Source organism: Gadus macrocephalus, chromosome 14, assembly GCF_031168955.1.
Source record: "Gadus macrocephalus chromosome 14, ASM3116895v1".
In the NCBI taxonomy this organism is placed as follows: Eukaryota; Metazoa; Chordata; class Actinopteri; order Gadiformes; family Gadidae; genus Gadus; species Gadus macrocephalus.
Window position 1 is genome coordinate 1,344,536 of NC_082395.1, and position 15,789 is coordinate 1,360,324.

General features: G+C 47.7%; 2 protein-coding genes across 4 annotated transcripts in view; one reads left to right on the forward strand and one right to left on the reverse strand.

The window, feature by feature from the left end:
* The window catches only part of LOC132471920 (histone-lysine N-methyltransferase SMYD3-like), a 16,190-nt gene extending 11,842 nt beyond the window's left edge, over window positions 1–4,348 (reverse strand). The window contains exon 1 of the mRNA XM_060071301.1: window positions 3,371–4,348. Within this exon, the coding sequence (XP_059927284.1) occupies window positions 3,371–3,534 (164 nt within the window). The 5' untranslated portion in view covers window positions 3,535–4,348. The remainder of the gene's footprint in view (window positions 1–3,370) is intronic.
* Window positions 4,349–7,567: 3,219 nt separating this feature from the next.
* On the forward strand, window positions 7,568–9,595 carry LOC132471903 (zinc-binding protein A33-like). Of its 3 annotated transcripts, none has more exons than XM_060071268.1 (2): window positions 7,568–8,031; window positions 8,254–9,595. In XM_060071268.1, the coding sequence occupies exons 1-2, from the start codon at window positions 7,771–7,773 to the stop codon at window positions 9,238–9,240; spliced, it is 1,248 nt and encodes a 415-aa protein (XP_059927251.1). In that variant the 5' UTR covers window positions 7,568–7,770; the 3' UTR covers window positions 9,241–9,595. The 3 variants fall into 3 exon arrangements, with proteins under 3 accessions (XP_059927251.1, XP_059927250.1, XP_059927249.1); XM_060071267.1 differs by having other exon boundaries at window positions 8,083–9,594; XM_060071266.1 differs by having other exon boundaries at window positions 7,571–9,591.
* The last annotated feature ends 6,194 nt before the right edge of the window (window positions 9,596–15,789 follow it).

The following is a 15,789-nucleotide window of genomic DNA, read 5'->3' on the forward strand; positions in this document are numbered from 1 at the left end:
AGAGAGAAAGATAGAGAGAGAGCGAGAGAGAGAGCGAGACAGAGAGCGAGAGAGACAGCGAGGGAGAGAGCGAAGGCGAGGAAAAGAGAGAGAGAGCGAGAGTGAGAGTGAGTGAGAGACAGCGAGAGCGAGAGAGCGAGAGAGATCTGAAGACCATGAGAGACTGAGATAATTGTGTCACATACAAGAAAGTAATTTGTCAAAAACAATGCCACACCATGTCGATCACACACTTGCACACATACCCACACGAACCCGGCACACACACACACACACACACACACACAAACACACACTATAGTTGTTCAACAAGACCATAAGAGAGAAACATTCCAGTTCTGTGGGTACAAGTGACCTTTAGTTATGCGTGCATGTTCTTCCCTTCCTCCCGTCACACCAGTCCACCAGTCCACCAGTCCAACAGTCCAACAGTCCATCAGTCTCCAGTCTCCATTCCTCTGTCAGACCTCATCTTCCTCTCCTCTATTCCTCTATCAGTGATTGTTAGTGGATGCGGTCTCTGTGTTAATGAGTTCCTCCACTCAGTGGGGGGATACTGCCGTCCATCCTCGTTATCTGAGCACTTCCTGTCTCCCTCGCTGCTCCGCCCCCTGAGTCTGAAACCTCTAATAGTTGTTTGTTTTACTGAGCCAATTACAATCCTCCTGGATCCCCCGTGTGTGTGTGTGTGTGTGTCAATGTGTGTGTGTGTGTGTGTGTGTGTGTGTGTGTCAATGTGTGTGTGTGTGTGTGTGTGTGTGTGTGTGTGTCAGTCATTACTAACAAAACAGCCTTCAAGGCCTGTAATTAACCACAGCTTTGATGCCCCCACCCCTCCAAATGCTCATTTCCTTTCGACGCACATCAACACACACACATCTCTATACAGTATGTCACTGTGTGTGTTGAAGCTTGAGCCCGGCCCCCCTCCAGCAGTGAGCCAGGCTGCAGGGCTCCGGGTGTCTGACTGGAACCCCAGCTCTGCCCCCCCACCCCCATAACACTGACGCAACCCCAAAACGACTTTCAGAAAAGCTCCTCCTCATCAATAAGCACACACACCTGAACATGAACACACACACCTGAACACAAACACCTGAACACACACACCTGAACACACTGTCCCACGGATCAGATGCGTGATGCAGGCTGAGGTGAGGCCGCCACATGTACTCAATAATTCTGAATATATATTCATGCAGCGCACCACGACGCCTTCAACCGCACAAAAACACAACCGGGTGTTTTTTCCTACGCCTGACAAGAAAACTAACAACCGAGCGCAGAAGAGGAACACAAACACACACACAATAACAGAAAGAACAAGATAGTGGGTGTGTCTATGTGTGTGTGTGTCTATGTGTGTGGGGTCTTTGTGTGTGCGTGTGTGTCTTTTTGTGTGTGTGCTTTTGTGCGTGTCGAAATATTGAATAAATGTCAAGGAACAGCCCTGGCTTATGGATATCCTAAGGTCCAGTGTGTGTGTGTGTGTGTGTGTGTGTGTGTGTGTGTGTGTGTGTGTGTGTGTGTGTGTCACCAGACCAGAGCTGACGTTCCATCAGACATCTCTGAATGTGACGTCTGATGGAACTCGTTCACCATCACTGCAGAACTAACTGGTGTACTAAAATACGCACATTATCATCTCTTATGTTATGAATAGAACAAAGTTAACAAATTGAATGCTCTTAATGATTTTCCTTATCAATTTATTATATATCTAACAACCAACGTCCTTCCTGAATTATGATTTAAATGATTGTGCTGTTCATTATTAAAACATCAGAACAGCACAAACATAATACACACATACACATATATATATACATACATACACACACACACAATACATTACATATAGGGTATATGTGTTAGTATACGTTCTGGTGTGTGTCTGCTCTGCTGCAGGGACACCCATTATCTGGCGTTCCTCTGGAGGATGGAGCGGCTTTTGACAGGACTTCCAGGGATCGGGTAAATTGGGGCGATGGCTGCGCTGAGCCCGGAGACGCAGTGTGTGTGTGTGTGTGTGTGTGTGTGTGTGTGTGTGTGTGTGTGTGTGTGTGTGTGTGTGTGTGTGTGTGTGTGTGTGTGACACCCGATTTAATGAACCCTGCAGAAAGGGGAGGACGGGTGTCGGGGCAAAGTGAGAGTAAAAGTCCTTCCTGTCATAATATCTGGTACTTCCTGTCACTGAGGTCGACTGCTTATGCATCAACTCAAGAGGTTCTGTTCGACTTTCCTTCTTTACTTCCTCAGAATGAGAAAAGATGGAATATTTGTACAGAATGACTGGGATAAGTTGTTTGAGCGGGTGTGATTATGAGCTAGAATCTAAACGGATTGTAAGGAGGGTGCTTGTTGGAGAAATCTAAAGTCTAAATGACATTGGGACCCTTTTGTTATTCCTGTCGCCTCCGGGGTCCTACGCTCTCCCCGGTCTCTCTGTCATGAGTAGACAACTCTTTGGGAACATTCACTATGAGAAGAGAAGACATATATCTGCTCCCAAAGAGTGAGGAGACATCAGACATCACAGTCATGCTGTAAAACTCACTCTCATCTAAATGCTGCTCTCTAGTTCATCATCAGTGGACCTGTGCCATATCTTTCCTATTCCAGTATGACAGTGGTTATCAAATATGTATATGACAACAACAATGCAGCCTTTTAGCAAAGACAGTCTGTGGGTTTCAGTCATCCACTCCTGAGACACTCTGTTTCTGTTTCAGACAGCTTTCGGGGCCTTATACACAGAAGGCCGATTAGACAAAACCAACTGAACGCTAATATCTGTCATCAGAATAAAGACTTTGGAAGAGCTTACAGAGTTTTTTGCATTGAATCATCAATTACGCTGTATTGTTTCAAAGTGAAGCGACGCCTGGGTAGTTTAGCGAGACCTTCAGCTTGCCTTGAGAATCAGAACGTAATATTGAAAGTACTCTGCTGCCATCTGGTGGCTGATAGGTGAAACACATCCCTTTCAAAGAGGCAAAACACAAGAGCAAATTAATTTCGTCTCCCGCTGAGACTAGTTTATGTGTAGCGACTGACAGATTCACCAGCCCTACAGACACTGCGACCCTACAGGCACAGCAGACCATACAGACCGGACAGACCCGCCAGACCCTATACAGACCAAACACTCAGGCACAGCAGACCATACAGACCTTATACAGACCCTACCTACAGACCCCACAGACCAGACCCTGCAGATCCCACAGACCCTACAGATCCCACAGACCCTACAGATCCCACAGACCCTACAGATCCCACAGACCCTACAGACCCCGACCCCACAGACCCTTTCCTACAGCGTGATTCACATGCATGCGCCGGTACCAGCTCGGCAGTCCTCAGGTCTCACCGTGTGAAGCAGCCGCTGCAAACCTCTCCGGTCAGGGTGTTGGAGACGCAGGCGGCGAGCGGCGCGGCGGACCAGACGCGCCCCCCCGCTGGGACCCCGCTCACCGCCCGCAGCCCGTTCCCCTTCCCGGGGCTGGAGAACCGCTCCACCTTCACTGACATCATTCACTGGGAGGGTCGGAGGTATACAGGTCCTCCACGTGAGTCTAGCTGTGTTTACATCCGCATTGTGCGTAGACTTTGCGTCATTTCGTCATCAGGAACGTAGAGGAATTGCCGCTTCCACCCAGGGGCGTAGCCAGGACATTATTTCTGGGGGGGGGGGCAGTTCGGGCCAGTCTTTTATTTGGGGTAGCACTCAGAGCCGGCCCTCCCTTTTTTATACACAAAGCAATTTCCTTAACAACAAAGGAAACATTATAAACATAAAGCTCATATTAGTACAAGAAAACAAGGGTGGAATTAAGAATTTTGACCGTGTATAAAGGTCAGATCATGATAACCTAAAATGACCTGATTCTGACTGGCCTGGCAACCCTACACATGTTGTTAATGTAATGCTCGGTGTGGCTGAGAGGGCAACAAGCCAGGAACGTTTGATACAGCACAGGCTCTGGTTTGACTGATCCCAAACTGGCAACCGCGATGATGGCGATACGGTACATGACGAAGCTAAACGAAGCTTGCTGCCTCTGTCCGTCATCGCCTCTCTCCCGCTCTCTCCCCCAGGGCCGGTTCTAGCCCTTTGGTAGCCCTAGGCGAGATTGAGTTTTGCGTCCACCGTTTCCATAGCGAGCTGAGCATTGCCCTGTCAATTTACATTACTATACTAAACATCACTGAAGACACATATTAACTGTTACCTTAACGTTGCTTAGCAGTTTTTTCACCCATTCATAGCCCTACTATACTACGTTGCATTAAACAATGTGTGATGCATGGACAACAAACAACAGAAAAGTTTCAGAACATTTTCTTTTTAATTATTGAAAAAAACGTTGATACTTTTTTAAACACATAAACATATATAAACAACCTCCATACATAAATCAAAGATGCTCAAGAATATTTTTCATGAAATTAACTATGAAAAAATAAGCAAAAAGGATCAAGTCTAATAAATTGGAATACAGAAATGCTATGAAGAATGTTCAAGGATATTTAACAAATGTAAGGACACTTTATTGTGTGCCAGTTATGACCCATAAACGGGAATAACTATACACTCAAACTACAAACTAAAGTGCTATTATGGATACTGTACATACCACTATAAAATTAAAAGAGAGAAGTCCTTTGCCTATCTCAAATTATAGTTGAACAGTTGTATCTGGCATTTCTATTCATCAAATTGACGCAGCATTAGAATTTGACTCGTCTGCTTCCTAATGGCAAAGACAGCAACAATAGTACTAGTTGTACTTAAAAAGTTCAGAGAGAGCTGAACATGAAGGTCCAGGTGTCCATTCTCCTGTAGGTGCTGGGCTCTGCAAATATTGCCTGAGTGCATCTGGCCAATTATAAAACCACTGGTCATTTTACATTTACATTCATGTAGGTTATCAGTGAAGTTATGTTAGCTAGTAATATGTAGCAAGCTAGCAAAGTAGGGTAACAGTCGCTAGCTAGCGGTAGCTGCCTGAGTGGCAGCAATATTAGGTGATGCACAATACTATTTAGTTTGACACAATAATGGCTGAGGTCACTTACCTCTATACTGGGCTTTCTTTTCATCCTTCTTTTCTGCGTTTTCGTCCCTGCACACCGGAGGGTTTAGACCTCTTCATTTTGAGAATCAATATCAGGTGTGTCAAGCTTGAAGATAGTGCAGTGTGTAAGCTTTACTTTGACTGTTTCAGTAAGTATACCTAAAGAGTTGCTGAGAAATGGGCTTACTTCCTGTTTGGCGGCTACCCTGTCAAGTTTGATTGGCTGTCACGGCCAAACGGTTTTGACATGGGTCTTTGTACCAAGTTTGGTTATGATATGTCAAAGGGCTGTTGAGAAATTAGATTACTTTCTGTTTGGTAAGTTTGGCTATGACATGTGAAAGAGTTGCTGAAAAATAAGCTTACTTCCTGTTCGGCCTGTTTTTACGTCGAGTTTGATTGGCTGTCACGGCCAAGAATTTGAAAAAGCTGTTTGACGCATTTGTTCAGCTTGGTCTGAAGATCATATCGGGCAAGTTTCATGAAGATTGGAGGCCTGTGGATATGTACAATTGGTTTTGACAACTTTCAACATGGCGGCCAAATTCTGATGTTTCCGTGAGAAATAATTTACAAGCTATATGGGGAGGTCAGATAGTATCACCAGACATTGAATTTTTTTTTTTAAATATACTCATGTGAAGAGAGAGGAGTTAAAACACATCTTCATTGATTACAGCGTCCCCTAGATGTCAAAGGTCACCAAATTTAAAGAGTTTCCCCATGATGATTTCATGGGTCTAATGCTGCGTTTTATTATCCATCCGTCTCGGAGGTCCGATGACGTTGCCTAGCGACACGCACAAACACGCCCCTTTTCCTCGGACGGCGAACTCGCCATCTCGGTTGAACTCAGTGGTGACCGAGCAAAATTCCGAGACAGAAATCAAGATGGCTGCGCCCGGTGTGACTTGAAGTATGAACTGTTTTCATTGTGCTTGGACCACTTTGGTGGTTTAAATGGCAATTTCAATCACTCGTATTACTGCAATACCTTACTGCGTCCGTATCTCTGCCTATGGCCTATAGCCTACTTATTTTGGAGCGCCTGGTCCTCTACCAATGCTACCGCGACAACAGCTTTCCGGGTGGCGTCCATGTGACCGAGCGAAATAATAAAACGCTCGAAGTGTGGGCGTGGCGTCAGATCCGAGATCCGAGTCGGTTCGCAGAGAATACTCGAACGCAGCATTAGTACCAAGTTTGGTTATGATATGTCAAAGGGCTGCTGAGAAATTGGCTTACTTCCTGTTTGGTGTCTTTGCGGTTGGATTTGATTGGCTGTCGCGGCCAAACGGTTTTTTAAAAATATATTCAATAAGTTTTGTCAATCATGGCCTGAAGATCATCTCTGCGAAGTTTCGAGATGATTGGACAGCATTTGTGATAGGAGATGCATTTTGAAGGTTTTTGACATAAACCAAGATGGCGTAAAATCGATCATGGCGCAAAATGACGACATAGGGTCCAACTTTAACCTGTTGGTGGCGCTAGAGCTCATGCGCTAGCGACCTCAGATATGCTGTGAGGGATCATGGGACTGTCCTGAATCAGTGTGCCAAATTTCACAACTTTTTTGTCAATGGTGTTCTATGGGCTGCCATAGACTCCCTTGGAGAGATAATAATAATAAGAAAACGTAGAATAACAATGGTTGTCTCACAGCTTCGCTGCTTGACCCCAAATAATAATAGGAAAACGTTGAATGACATTGGTTGTATGGCTGCTTCGCTGGTTGACCCCCAAATACAAAACAATACAATGTCCGGCTACACACAGACCCCCCTCTGACCTCGCACATCCCCACATCCTCACACGACACATTCACATTTGCATTATAGATGCACCATTCGTCATGATGAACAACTTTAAAGGGGACCCCTAGCTAGCGATCCTAGTTGACCCGTGTTCTCAGCTCATGAGGATCCTTTAATACACAAAGAAACTCATTAAAGGAACTCATTACTTTGGGTCAGAGAACTCATAGGGTGACCAGAGAATGAAGCTCAACAGCCTCTTTAGCAAACCAGCTCGAAAATAAGCACCACAACTTTACATATTGTATTGCATGCACAGCAAGACCGTGCAATACATAAATTGGTGACCAGAATAAAGTAGCAATGTAATCAATTGTGTAAGAGCATTTAAAATCCACATTAAAATGACCAACGTGGTACAAATACAAAGAAAACAAATCTCTTCATTGGTGAGGGACGGACTTGATTACGATCAGAGTCCCTGCTTGATGGCAAATGAAGCTGAAGCAGAATCAGAAACATTATCTTAAGGAGGACTTTCCGTCAAAGTCAATTGTTATATATTATATATACATATAATATATATTGTATATTATATTTATTAATATAATAAAGCTGGATCTCTGGCAGTAACGTCATCTTTTTGAACAGATTTTTAGAAAAGACAAGTGAACTAAAGAAATGCAATATTCTGTGTATTATCTTAGTAAGGTAAAGGCCAATGCAGCCTGTTCTAGCATTAATGAGGAAAAAACGTACTTAATACACACCAATCTTTATTGTTTGACAAGTTATGGTTGTCGGGTTATGCTGATGAATTTCTTTTTTCTAGACCTCCTGAATCTGTAGGGTACAGACCACCTCTGGAGTTTATTAACAAAGAGTTCAGAACTAAAGAACACATCCGGAGACTTCCTGTCTAGACCTCTGCCAAAATGGCTGGAGAAAACCCTCTTTTCAAACATTACCTGACTTGCAACGTGTGCACTGAGATCCTCAAGGACCCGGTGTCTCTGGGCTGTCACCACAGCTTCTGTTCCAGCTGTCTCCAGGACTTCTGGGCCCAAGCTGAGAACAAGAACTGTCCCGTCTGTAAGAGGAAATCCTCAAAGGATATAGAGGTTAACTTTGCCATCAAGGAGCTCGCTGACTCCTACGCTGGAAGACAGAGGTCTGACCCCTCTGATGAGGCCCAGGTGGTCTGCACTGAACCCTCCCAGAGGTCTGACCCCTCAGGAGAGGCCCAGGTGGTCTGCACTGAGCACTTAAAGGATATCAAGTGGTTCTGTAAGGAGGAGCAGAGAGCTGTGTGTCATGTGTGTGAGTTCCCTCACCACCAGGGTCACACGGTGGTTCGTCTTGAAGAACCAGTCCAGGAGCTGAAGCAGCAGCTGACACATGACCTCAGGGCTCTACAGGCCAGGAGGAGCAGACACCAGGAGCTGGAGGAGACGTATGAGGCCATGGTTCCTCACCTCAAGGTACAGCGGGTGAAGACCGAGAGGCGGATCAGAGCAGAGTTTGAACAGCTTCACCGGTTCCTGAGAGAGGAAGAGGAGGCCAGAGTGGCGGCCCTGAGAGAGGAAGAGGAGCAGAAGAGGAAGAGGATCCTCCTGGAGAGGAAGACCCTTCAGGAGCAGATCCGGTCTCTCTCAGAGGGTCTCTCGGCTGTAGAAGCAGACCTGCAGAAGGACGGCCTGTCGTTCCTCATGGCTTCCACGCGCTCCCGGACCAGCGCCAGAGCCCTGCTCTCCGGTTCTGATCCCCTGCTGCTTCCTGGAGCGCTGCTGGACGAGGCCAAACACCTGGGAAACCTGGCCCACAGAGTCTGGGAGGAGATGGGGCAGAGGACCACCTTCAGCCCCGTTACTCTGGACCCAAACACTGCAGAATGCTGGCTCTCTCTGTCTGATGATCTGACCAGCGTGAGACATAGCGATGTAACCCAGGAGGTTCCTAACAACCCAGAGAGGTTCACTAGGTACCTTAATGTTCTGGGCTCTGAGGGCTTCAGCTCAGGGGAACACTGCTGGGAGGTGGAGGTGGGAGACCATCCTGACTGGATAATAGGTGTTGCTAAAGAGTCAGTGGACAGGAGAGGAGAGCGTATGGTTTCACCAGATGATGGAATCTGGTGTTTACTCCACCGCAGTGGAAAGTACTCTCGGCATACTGGTAAAACCCTGACATTGAAGAGGACTCCAGAGAGGATCAGAGTCCAGCTGGACTATGATGGAGGGAAGGTGTCCTTCTACGACCCTGAAGACATGACTCTCATCTACACCCATCAATACACTTTCACTGACAGCATCTTCCCTTGGTTTAGTCTTGGACCAGCAGGTGAAGCCCGGACCAGAGGTGTTAGAGTGTGTGGTGTCTCCTCACGCACTAAACCATGTAAATGAATGTAACCTTGTCAGTTCTGTTTGCCTGCTAGAGTCTCTAGTATGTAGAAAGACAGTATCATATATGTATGTATGTATGTATGTATGTATGTATGTATGTATGTATGTATGTATGTATGTATGTATGTATGTATGTATGTATGTATGTATGTATGTATGTATCTATCTATCTATCTATCTATCTATCTATCTATCTATCTATCTATCTATCTATCTATCTATCTATCTATCTATCTATCTATCTATCTATCTATCTATCTATCTATCTATCTATCTATCTATCTATCTATCTATCTATCTATCTATCTATCTATCTATCTATCTATCCATCCATCCATCCATCCATCCATCCATCCATCCATCCATCCATCCATCCATCCATCCATCCATCCATCCATCCATCCATCCATCCATCCATCCATCCATCCATCCATCCATCCATCCATCCATCCATCCATCCATCCATCCATCCATCCATCCATCCATCCATCCATCCATCCATCCATCCATCCATCCATCCATCCATCCATCCATCCATCCATCCATCCATCCATCCATCCATCTATCTATCTATCTATCAAAATCCGGTAATAATCAAATAGTAGAACAAAGAAACAAATCAACAGGTATATTACAACAAAATAATATGAGTCCACCTTGTGGTCAATGTATGGAATGACGCATAGTCCACAGAGCAAGAAAACACTGCCTGCGTGCAGCCTGTGGATCATTAACAGTGAGAGGTGTGGGTGTTTTCTTGTTAAATGGAATTGTACGTTTAATGTTGATAACAAGGGTCTGTAATAGAACCAAACACGTAGAGAAATCAATGATATTGTTAACACAATATTGTTATGTTAACACCTACACAAGAATCACATGGGGAAATAATAATTATCTATCAAGCGGTTGGTTGTGTAATTCTATTACTTTTGGTTTTAGTCATTGCTGTTCATTCCTGTCTGAGTATTAGTCTGCCCTCACTGTTTGGGACGTATCGGTTTACACATATTCACTATTAATTATTCTGAATTGTGATTATTCAGATCACTGTGATTCCATTCCCGTTAACCAACTAAAAGTTATTTCTTACAATAAACATGTGTCGGCCTGTTCTATGATTCATGTCGTTCATAACTCCTCCAGAAGCCGTCCTGACGCGTACAACAGGAAACCTTCTTCACACACTTCACAAACATCCGCAAAGACACATAAAAGTTATTACTTTAGCCTAATATATATTCTATATATATATATATAGACTCTAGGTAATAGAGTCTAGAGATGGTTAGTTTAGGTACTAGAGATGATTAGTTTAGGTGTTAGAGGTTATACATATTGAATCAAATGAGCGTAAGAAGGAGCACCGCCCAGCTAGCGGCTGACGGCGCCTCATGACCACAGGGTCGCTGGTTCAAGTCCGACCTCGACCAACCGTCATGTGGTGCCGTCGGTGTGTCAGTGTGTGTGAGTTAAGACCCCGGTGGCCACCGGGTGGGGGCAGGCAGGTCCACACCCTGGCCCAACACGGAGACACCCTGCTGTTGGGCCACTGGATGAAGGTGGTCTGGTTCACCTCAACCAGCTGCAGGCTGGTGGTGGACATCACGGCCCCGTTGGTCAGGACGAGCTGCCTGGGCCTGCGGTAGTCTCGCAGGATCAGACTCCACCTTGAGAGGTACCCCTTCCCCTGGATGGTGGAGGGTGCAGAGCCTGGAGCAGACGGCATCTACTGGCCACTGTGCAGGAGATGGTGCATCTCCGCACACTGTCCACACCCGACGTGAACTCTCCCTTCTTATCAGGCGACCTGAAGCACCCAGTCAGCAGCCTGTCCTGGTGCCGTGCATGATACACCGCCCTCTGCTGGTCGTAGGGCAGCAGGTCCTCCCACAGGCCGACGAGGATACAGCGCCCTCTGCTGGTCGTAGGGCAGCAGGTCCTCCCACAGGCCGACGAGGATACAGCGCCCTCTGCTGGTCGTAGGGCAGCAGGTCCTCCCACAGGCCGACGAGGATACAGCGCCCTCTGCTGGTCGTAGGGCAGCAGGTCCTCCCACAGGCCCACGAGGACGTCCCGGTCCCGGTCCCCCAGGCTGGTCTGGCTCCTCAGCCCCACCAGATACTCAGCTAGTATGTCCCGGCCCGGGATGTTTATAACATCGATGCCGGACAAATAGGAAACAAACATAAATGTTATGTTTGGTACTTACCGACTGCTCAACAGGAACCTCTGGGGTGGCCCCCGGAGCGGTGACACCAGCTGGAGGAGGAGGAGGAGGACCAGGAACCACCGGCGGAGGACCGAGCAGGTGATGAAGTAGAAATGAGGGCAGAGAAGACCTCCAGACTAGCCTCAGTGTCGTCTGTGAAGCCCTCATCCTCTGCCTCGTCGGCCAGGTCCTCCAGCAGCTGCTCCGTCTCCTCCCCCTCAGGATCCATGTCCTGCATGCACTTCCCCGTCTGCAGGTACAGGTAGTCGATGCCTATCAACTCTCCTGGGAATGAAAACAATGTTGGGATTAGCAGAATAAGTACATCAACATGTGTGGAACCCATAGTAATGTTGGTCTGAATAAAGATAGAAAGTGTGCAGCCCCCATTCATTATTTGATTATAGCACCTTCTTGTTATGATTGGTTAACATATTTATGATGACAGATTGGACGACAGAATATGCAAATATGTGAATCTAATCTGTTTTGCAGAATTAAAAACATTTTATTTCAAATACATGCCTGGTCGTCATTTCATGTCCCAGTTTGAAGTATCCAGTATTCAGTGCAACTTACCAGTGTACTACCACTACTTACCAGTGTACTACCACTACTTACCAGTGTACTACCACTACTTACCAGTGTACTACCACTACTTACCAGTGTACTACCACTACTTACCAGTGTACTACCACTACTTACCAGTGCACTACCACTACTTACCAGTGCACTACCACTACTTACCAGTGTACTACCACTACTTACCAGTGTACTACCACTACTTACCAGTGTACTACCACTACTTACCAGTGTACTACCACTACTTACCAGTGTACTACCACTACTTACCAGTGTACTACCACTACTTACCAGTGTACTCGGTGGGGAGGCGGGAGGAGGGGACCAACATCTGTCCAAACACATTGGTGCCACATGTGTTGACACAATGTACCAGGTCCCCCGAGTGGCCGAGGAGAGCGGACCTCTCCTCAGCCACAGCAGCAGCCCGGTCCTGGGTCCACCGGTTCAGCCCGTCCAGAAGGTAGAGCTGGAGGTTCAGGTCATTGGCCCGGGTCCCTGAAAGTAGAGAATATTGTATTGTAGAACATCTATTAACAATAAAAGTAAATGGTCGTCAGGGTGTTAGACGCTGGTGATGCCATTAAAACTCACCTGGACTAAAGCGGTTCAGGTGGCAGTGGAAGGACTCCAGGGACGTTGAACCTCGCGCACACCTGTACTTGGTGAGGACGACGCCCTCCTTGGTGGAGGTGGTGCCGGTCTTTGTGTACAGAGGCACACCTGGCAGGTCCTGGATGCAGGACGTGCCTCTTCTGAACCCGCCAGATGTGCTCCATCCTCCCCCGGTCCAGGAGGGGAACACCCAGCAGGTCCCAGCCTCTGTCCCCCATCAGCTCCAGCAGTAGGGCCTCCACCTGGCGGACGGGGGCCTCCTCTGCGCGGGTCCTCTGCCTGCAGTACAGCGCCAACTGGGCCTTGGCCAATCGGCCGTCCACCAGAGCCTCGGAGATGCCCGGCACACCCTCCCTCGGAGCTCCTCCCTCTGGGCGTGGCGCAGAAGAGCCACATCTTCAGGGTCCCACTCAAACAGGCAGACGGAGAGCGTGGCCATGAAGATGGGGTACAGGGCGTGGGCGTCGGTCCTGCATCCGGCCGCAGGCCGCCGAAGGAAGTGCCAGACGTCCAGCCGGATGACGAGGTCTGGCCAGCCGCCGGACCTGGCCTTCAGCTCGCTCTCCCCTCCCGTCTCCTTGCAGCAGCCATAGTCCACGTAGAGGAGTATAGGGGGAGCCACGCCCGCCTCGCTGCAGCGCCTGATGAGGCCTGACACCATCCGGTCCAGTCCAGGTCCCTCCTGGGCGGTCAGGACGCTGATCAGGACCCGCCCCTTCTCGTTGCTGACGGAGGACACCCAGAGCACCGTCCCCTTGGCGGCTCCACAGCTTTTTGGTCGTCTGGAATTAAACTGAATAAACTAATTCAGAGTGCTTTCAAAACAATAATATAACTAAGAATAAGAACAAAACAGAAGCTAAATATATGCACGAAAGTACATCTAGGAATAAACACATAAAATAGGGATTTACACGCGCAAAAATGCACATCAAATAAACATTGACACATTTGTGACTATAACCTTCACAAGCTGGGATATTTCATGCATTGTTGTTGATGTCCTCTTTACCTTCTTTGTGGAATCCATGTTTAAAATGGAGCCAAAGGTGGAGGTGAGGCCTCGATGGCCCATACGGCTCATCAAGTCCCTCCCGTACACCGTCAGGAGCCACCTGTTGGTCGGGACAGCCCCAGGCTCGGGGGGCTCTGACAGACCACAGGGGAGAGACCGGGCCTGCTGTGTAAAGTCACTGCACAGCTCCATGTAGCGGGCCGAACGCTGCAGCCACTCCTCGCTGGGGGTCTCCAGCAGCTGTTTGGCCAGGCGTGGGGAGCTGTTGGGGTCCTCTCCCGTAGCGTACCCTCACCCTAACCCAAAGAGTTTTCTATTGGAAAAATGTTAGAAGTATTTTCTATCTAATATTGATATTCTAAGGTTTAGTGTGATCAAATATCGCTATATGCTGGATTACTGGCAGGATGATTTGACCTGCATAAAAAAAGATGTTTGCTTTCATGATCTGAACTCCCCCTCCTCCAGGAGGAGACCAAGAGACCAGGAGGAGACCAGGAGGACCAGGAGGAGACCAGGAGGACCAGGAGGAGACCAGGAGGAGACCAGGAGGAGAGACCAGGAGGAGACCAGGAGGAGACCAGGAGACCAGGAGGAGAGACCAGGAGGAGACCAGGAGGAGACCAGGAGGAGACTAGGAGGAGACTAGGAGGAGAGACCAGGAGGAGACCAGGAGGAGACCGGGAGGATACCGGGAGGAGACTAGGAGGAGAACAGGAGGAGAACAGGAGACCAGGAGGAGAGACCAGGAGGAGACCAGGAGGAGACCAGGAGGAGAGACCAGGAGGAGACCAGGAGGAGACCAGGAGGATACCAGGAGGAGACTAGGAGGAGAACAGGAGGAGAACAGGGGAACAGGAGACCAGGAGGAGAGACCAGGAGGAGACCAGGAGGAGACCAGGAGACCAGGAGGAGACCAGGAGACCAGGAGGAGACCAGGAGGAGACCAGGAGACCAGGAGGAGAACAGGAAGAGACCAGGAGGAGCAGGACTCCTATCTGATACAACCTACATAAAGAAAAAAAATGATAAATCCTCTATCCCCTACACGCTACAGAATGTTAGACCTGTATAGAGGTTATTACAGTTGCACTGACCAGAGGGGAAGAGCTGGTCCTCACAGCCGACATGACAGGGCTGGATGGAGGCAGAGAGAAAGGGGGGACAGGCCTGTAGAAGCTGGGACTGGAAGGGGGCGTCACTCGAGGTGGGGTAGCGGACGGAGTGCTTCTCCCAGACGGGACAGCGGCAGGGCTGGAGGGACGCTGGGAGAGAGGGGGGACGGAGCTGATGAAGTACAATTACAAAACAAGGATACTGTTTGGCTGTATGGCTGTACAGCTATAGGTACATGATTACCTCAACAGGCCTCCTCCACATTGACATTCGGCCTGGCTGCAGCAGACAAACAAAGTCTGAAGTCCAGCAGCCGTTTGCTGCTGGACTTCAGACTCCCTCTCCCTAACCAGACGATAGGACGGGCGAGAGACACATCACATGTCCAGTGGAATGACGTGAACTTTGTGCTTCAGAGAACAATAAGACAATAAAAGATCATAAAGGACTCTTAATGAACAGCTCTCTGGCCTCTCCCCCAACCTCAAGACATTCATTCACATCAAGTTTAGTGTTATGGGTTTGATTTTTGAATTCTGTTTAAAAATATAATGTTTTAAATCAATCAATGTAGTCGGGGCTATGAAGAAAACGTGAAGAGCTGGCCAATTAAAACTGGCCCTCCTTGGACCACACAGAAACTATACATCAAAACTGTGGAAACTCCTGATCCAATTTTATTTTATTATTATGCTAAACTGCATCAATAATAAAAAAAAAACATCCCCCATATCGTGTCGTGTTGCCCCCTAGTGGGCGACCCGTGCTACCACAGGGTGACGTCACCAGGAGCAGCGCAACACTGCCACCGTCTGCGTCTCATGGGCAAAGTCACATAGAAGTTTGTACTTTGTAGCCTCGTTTACTTATGGAGGTAGATTAGTGTCTTTATTATGCAATCAAACAGAATAGGTTTGAGAGCAAAACTTTCCACACTGCAATCAAAAAATTGATTTGAGAGCAAAACTATCGACACCGCAATCAAAAATTGTTTTATGACAAGTAAAAT

What these genes read in the sequence shown, in the direction of transcription:
- LOC132471903 (XM_060071266.1), top strand. Translation starts at nt 7,771, where the DNA reads ATGGCTGGAGAAAACCCTCTTTTCAAACATTACCTGACTTGCAACGTG.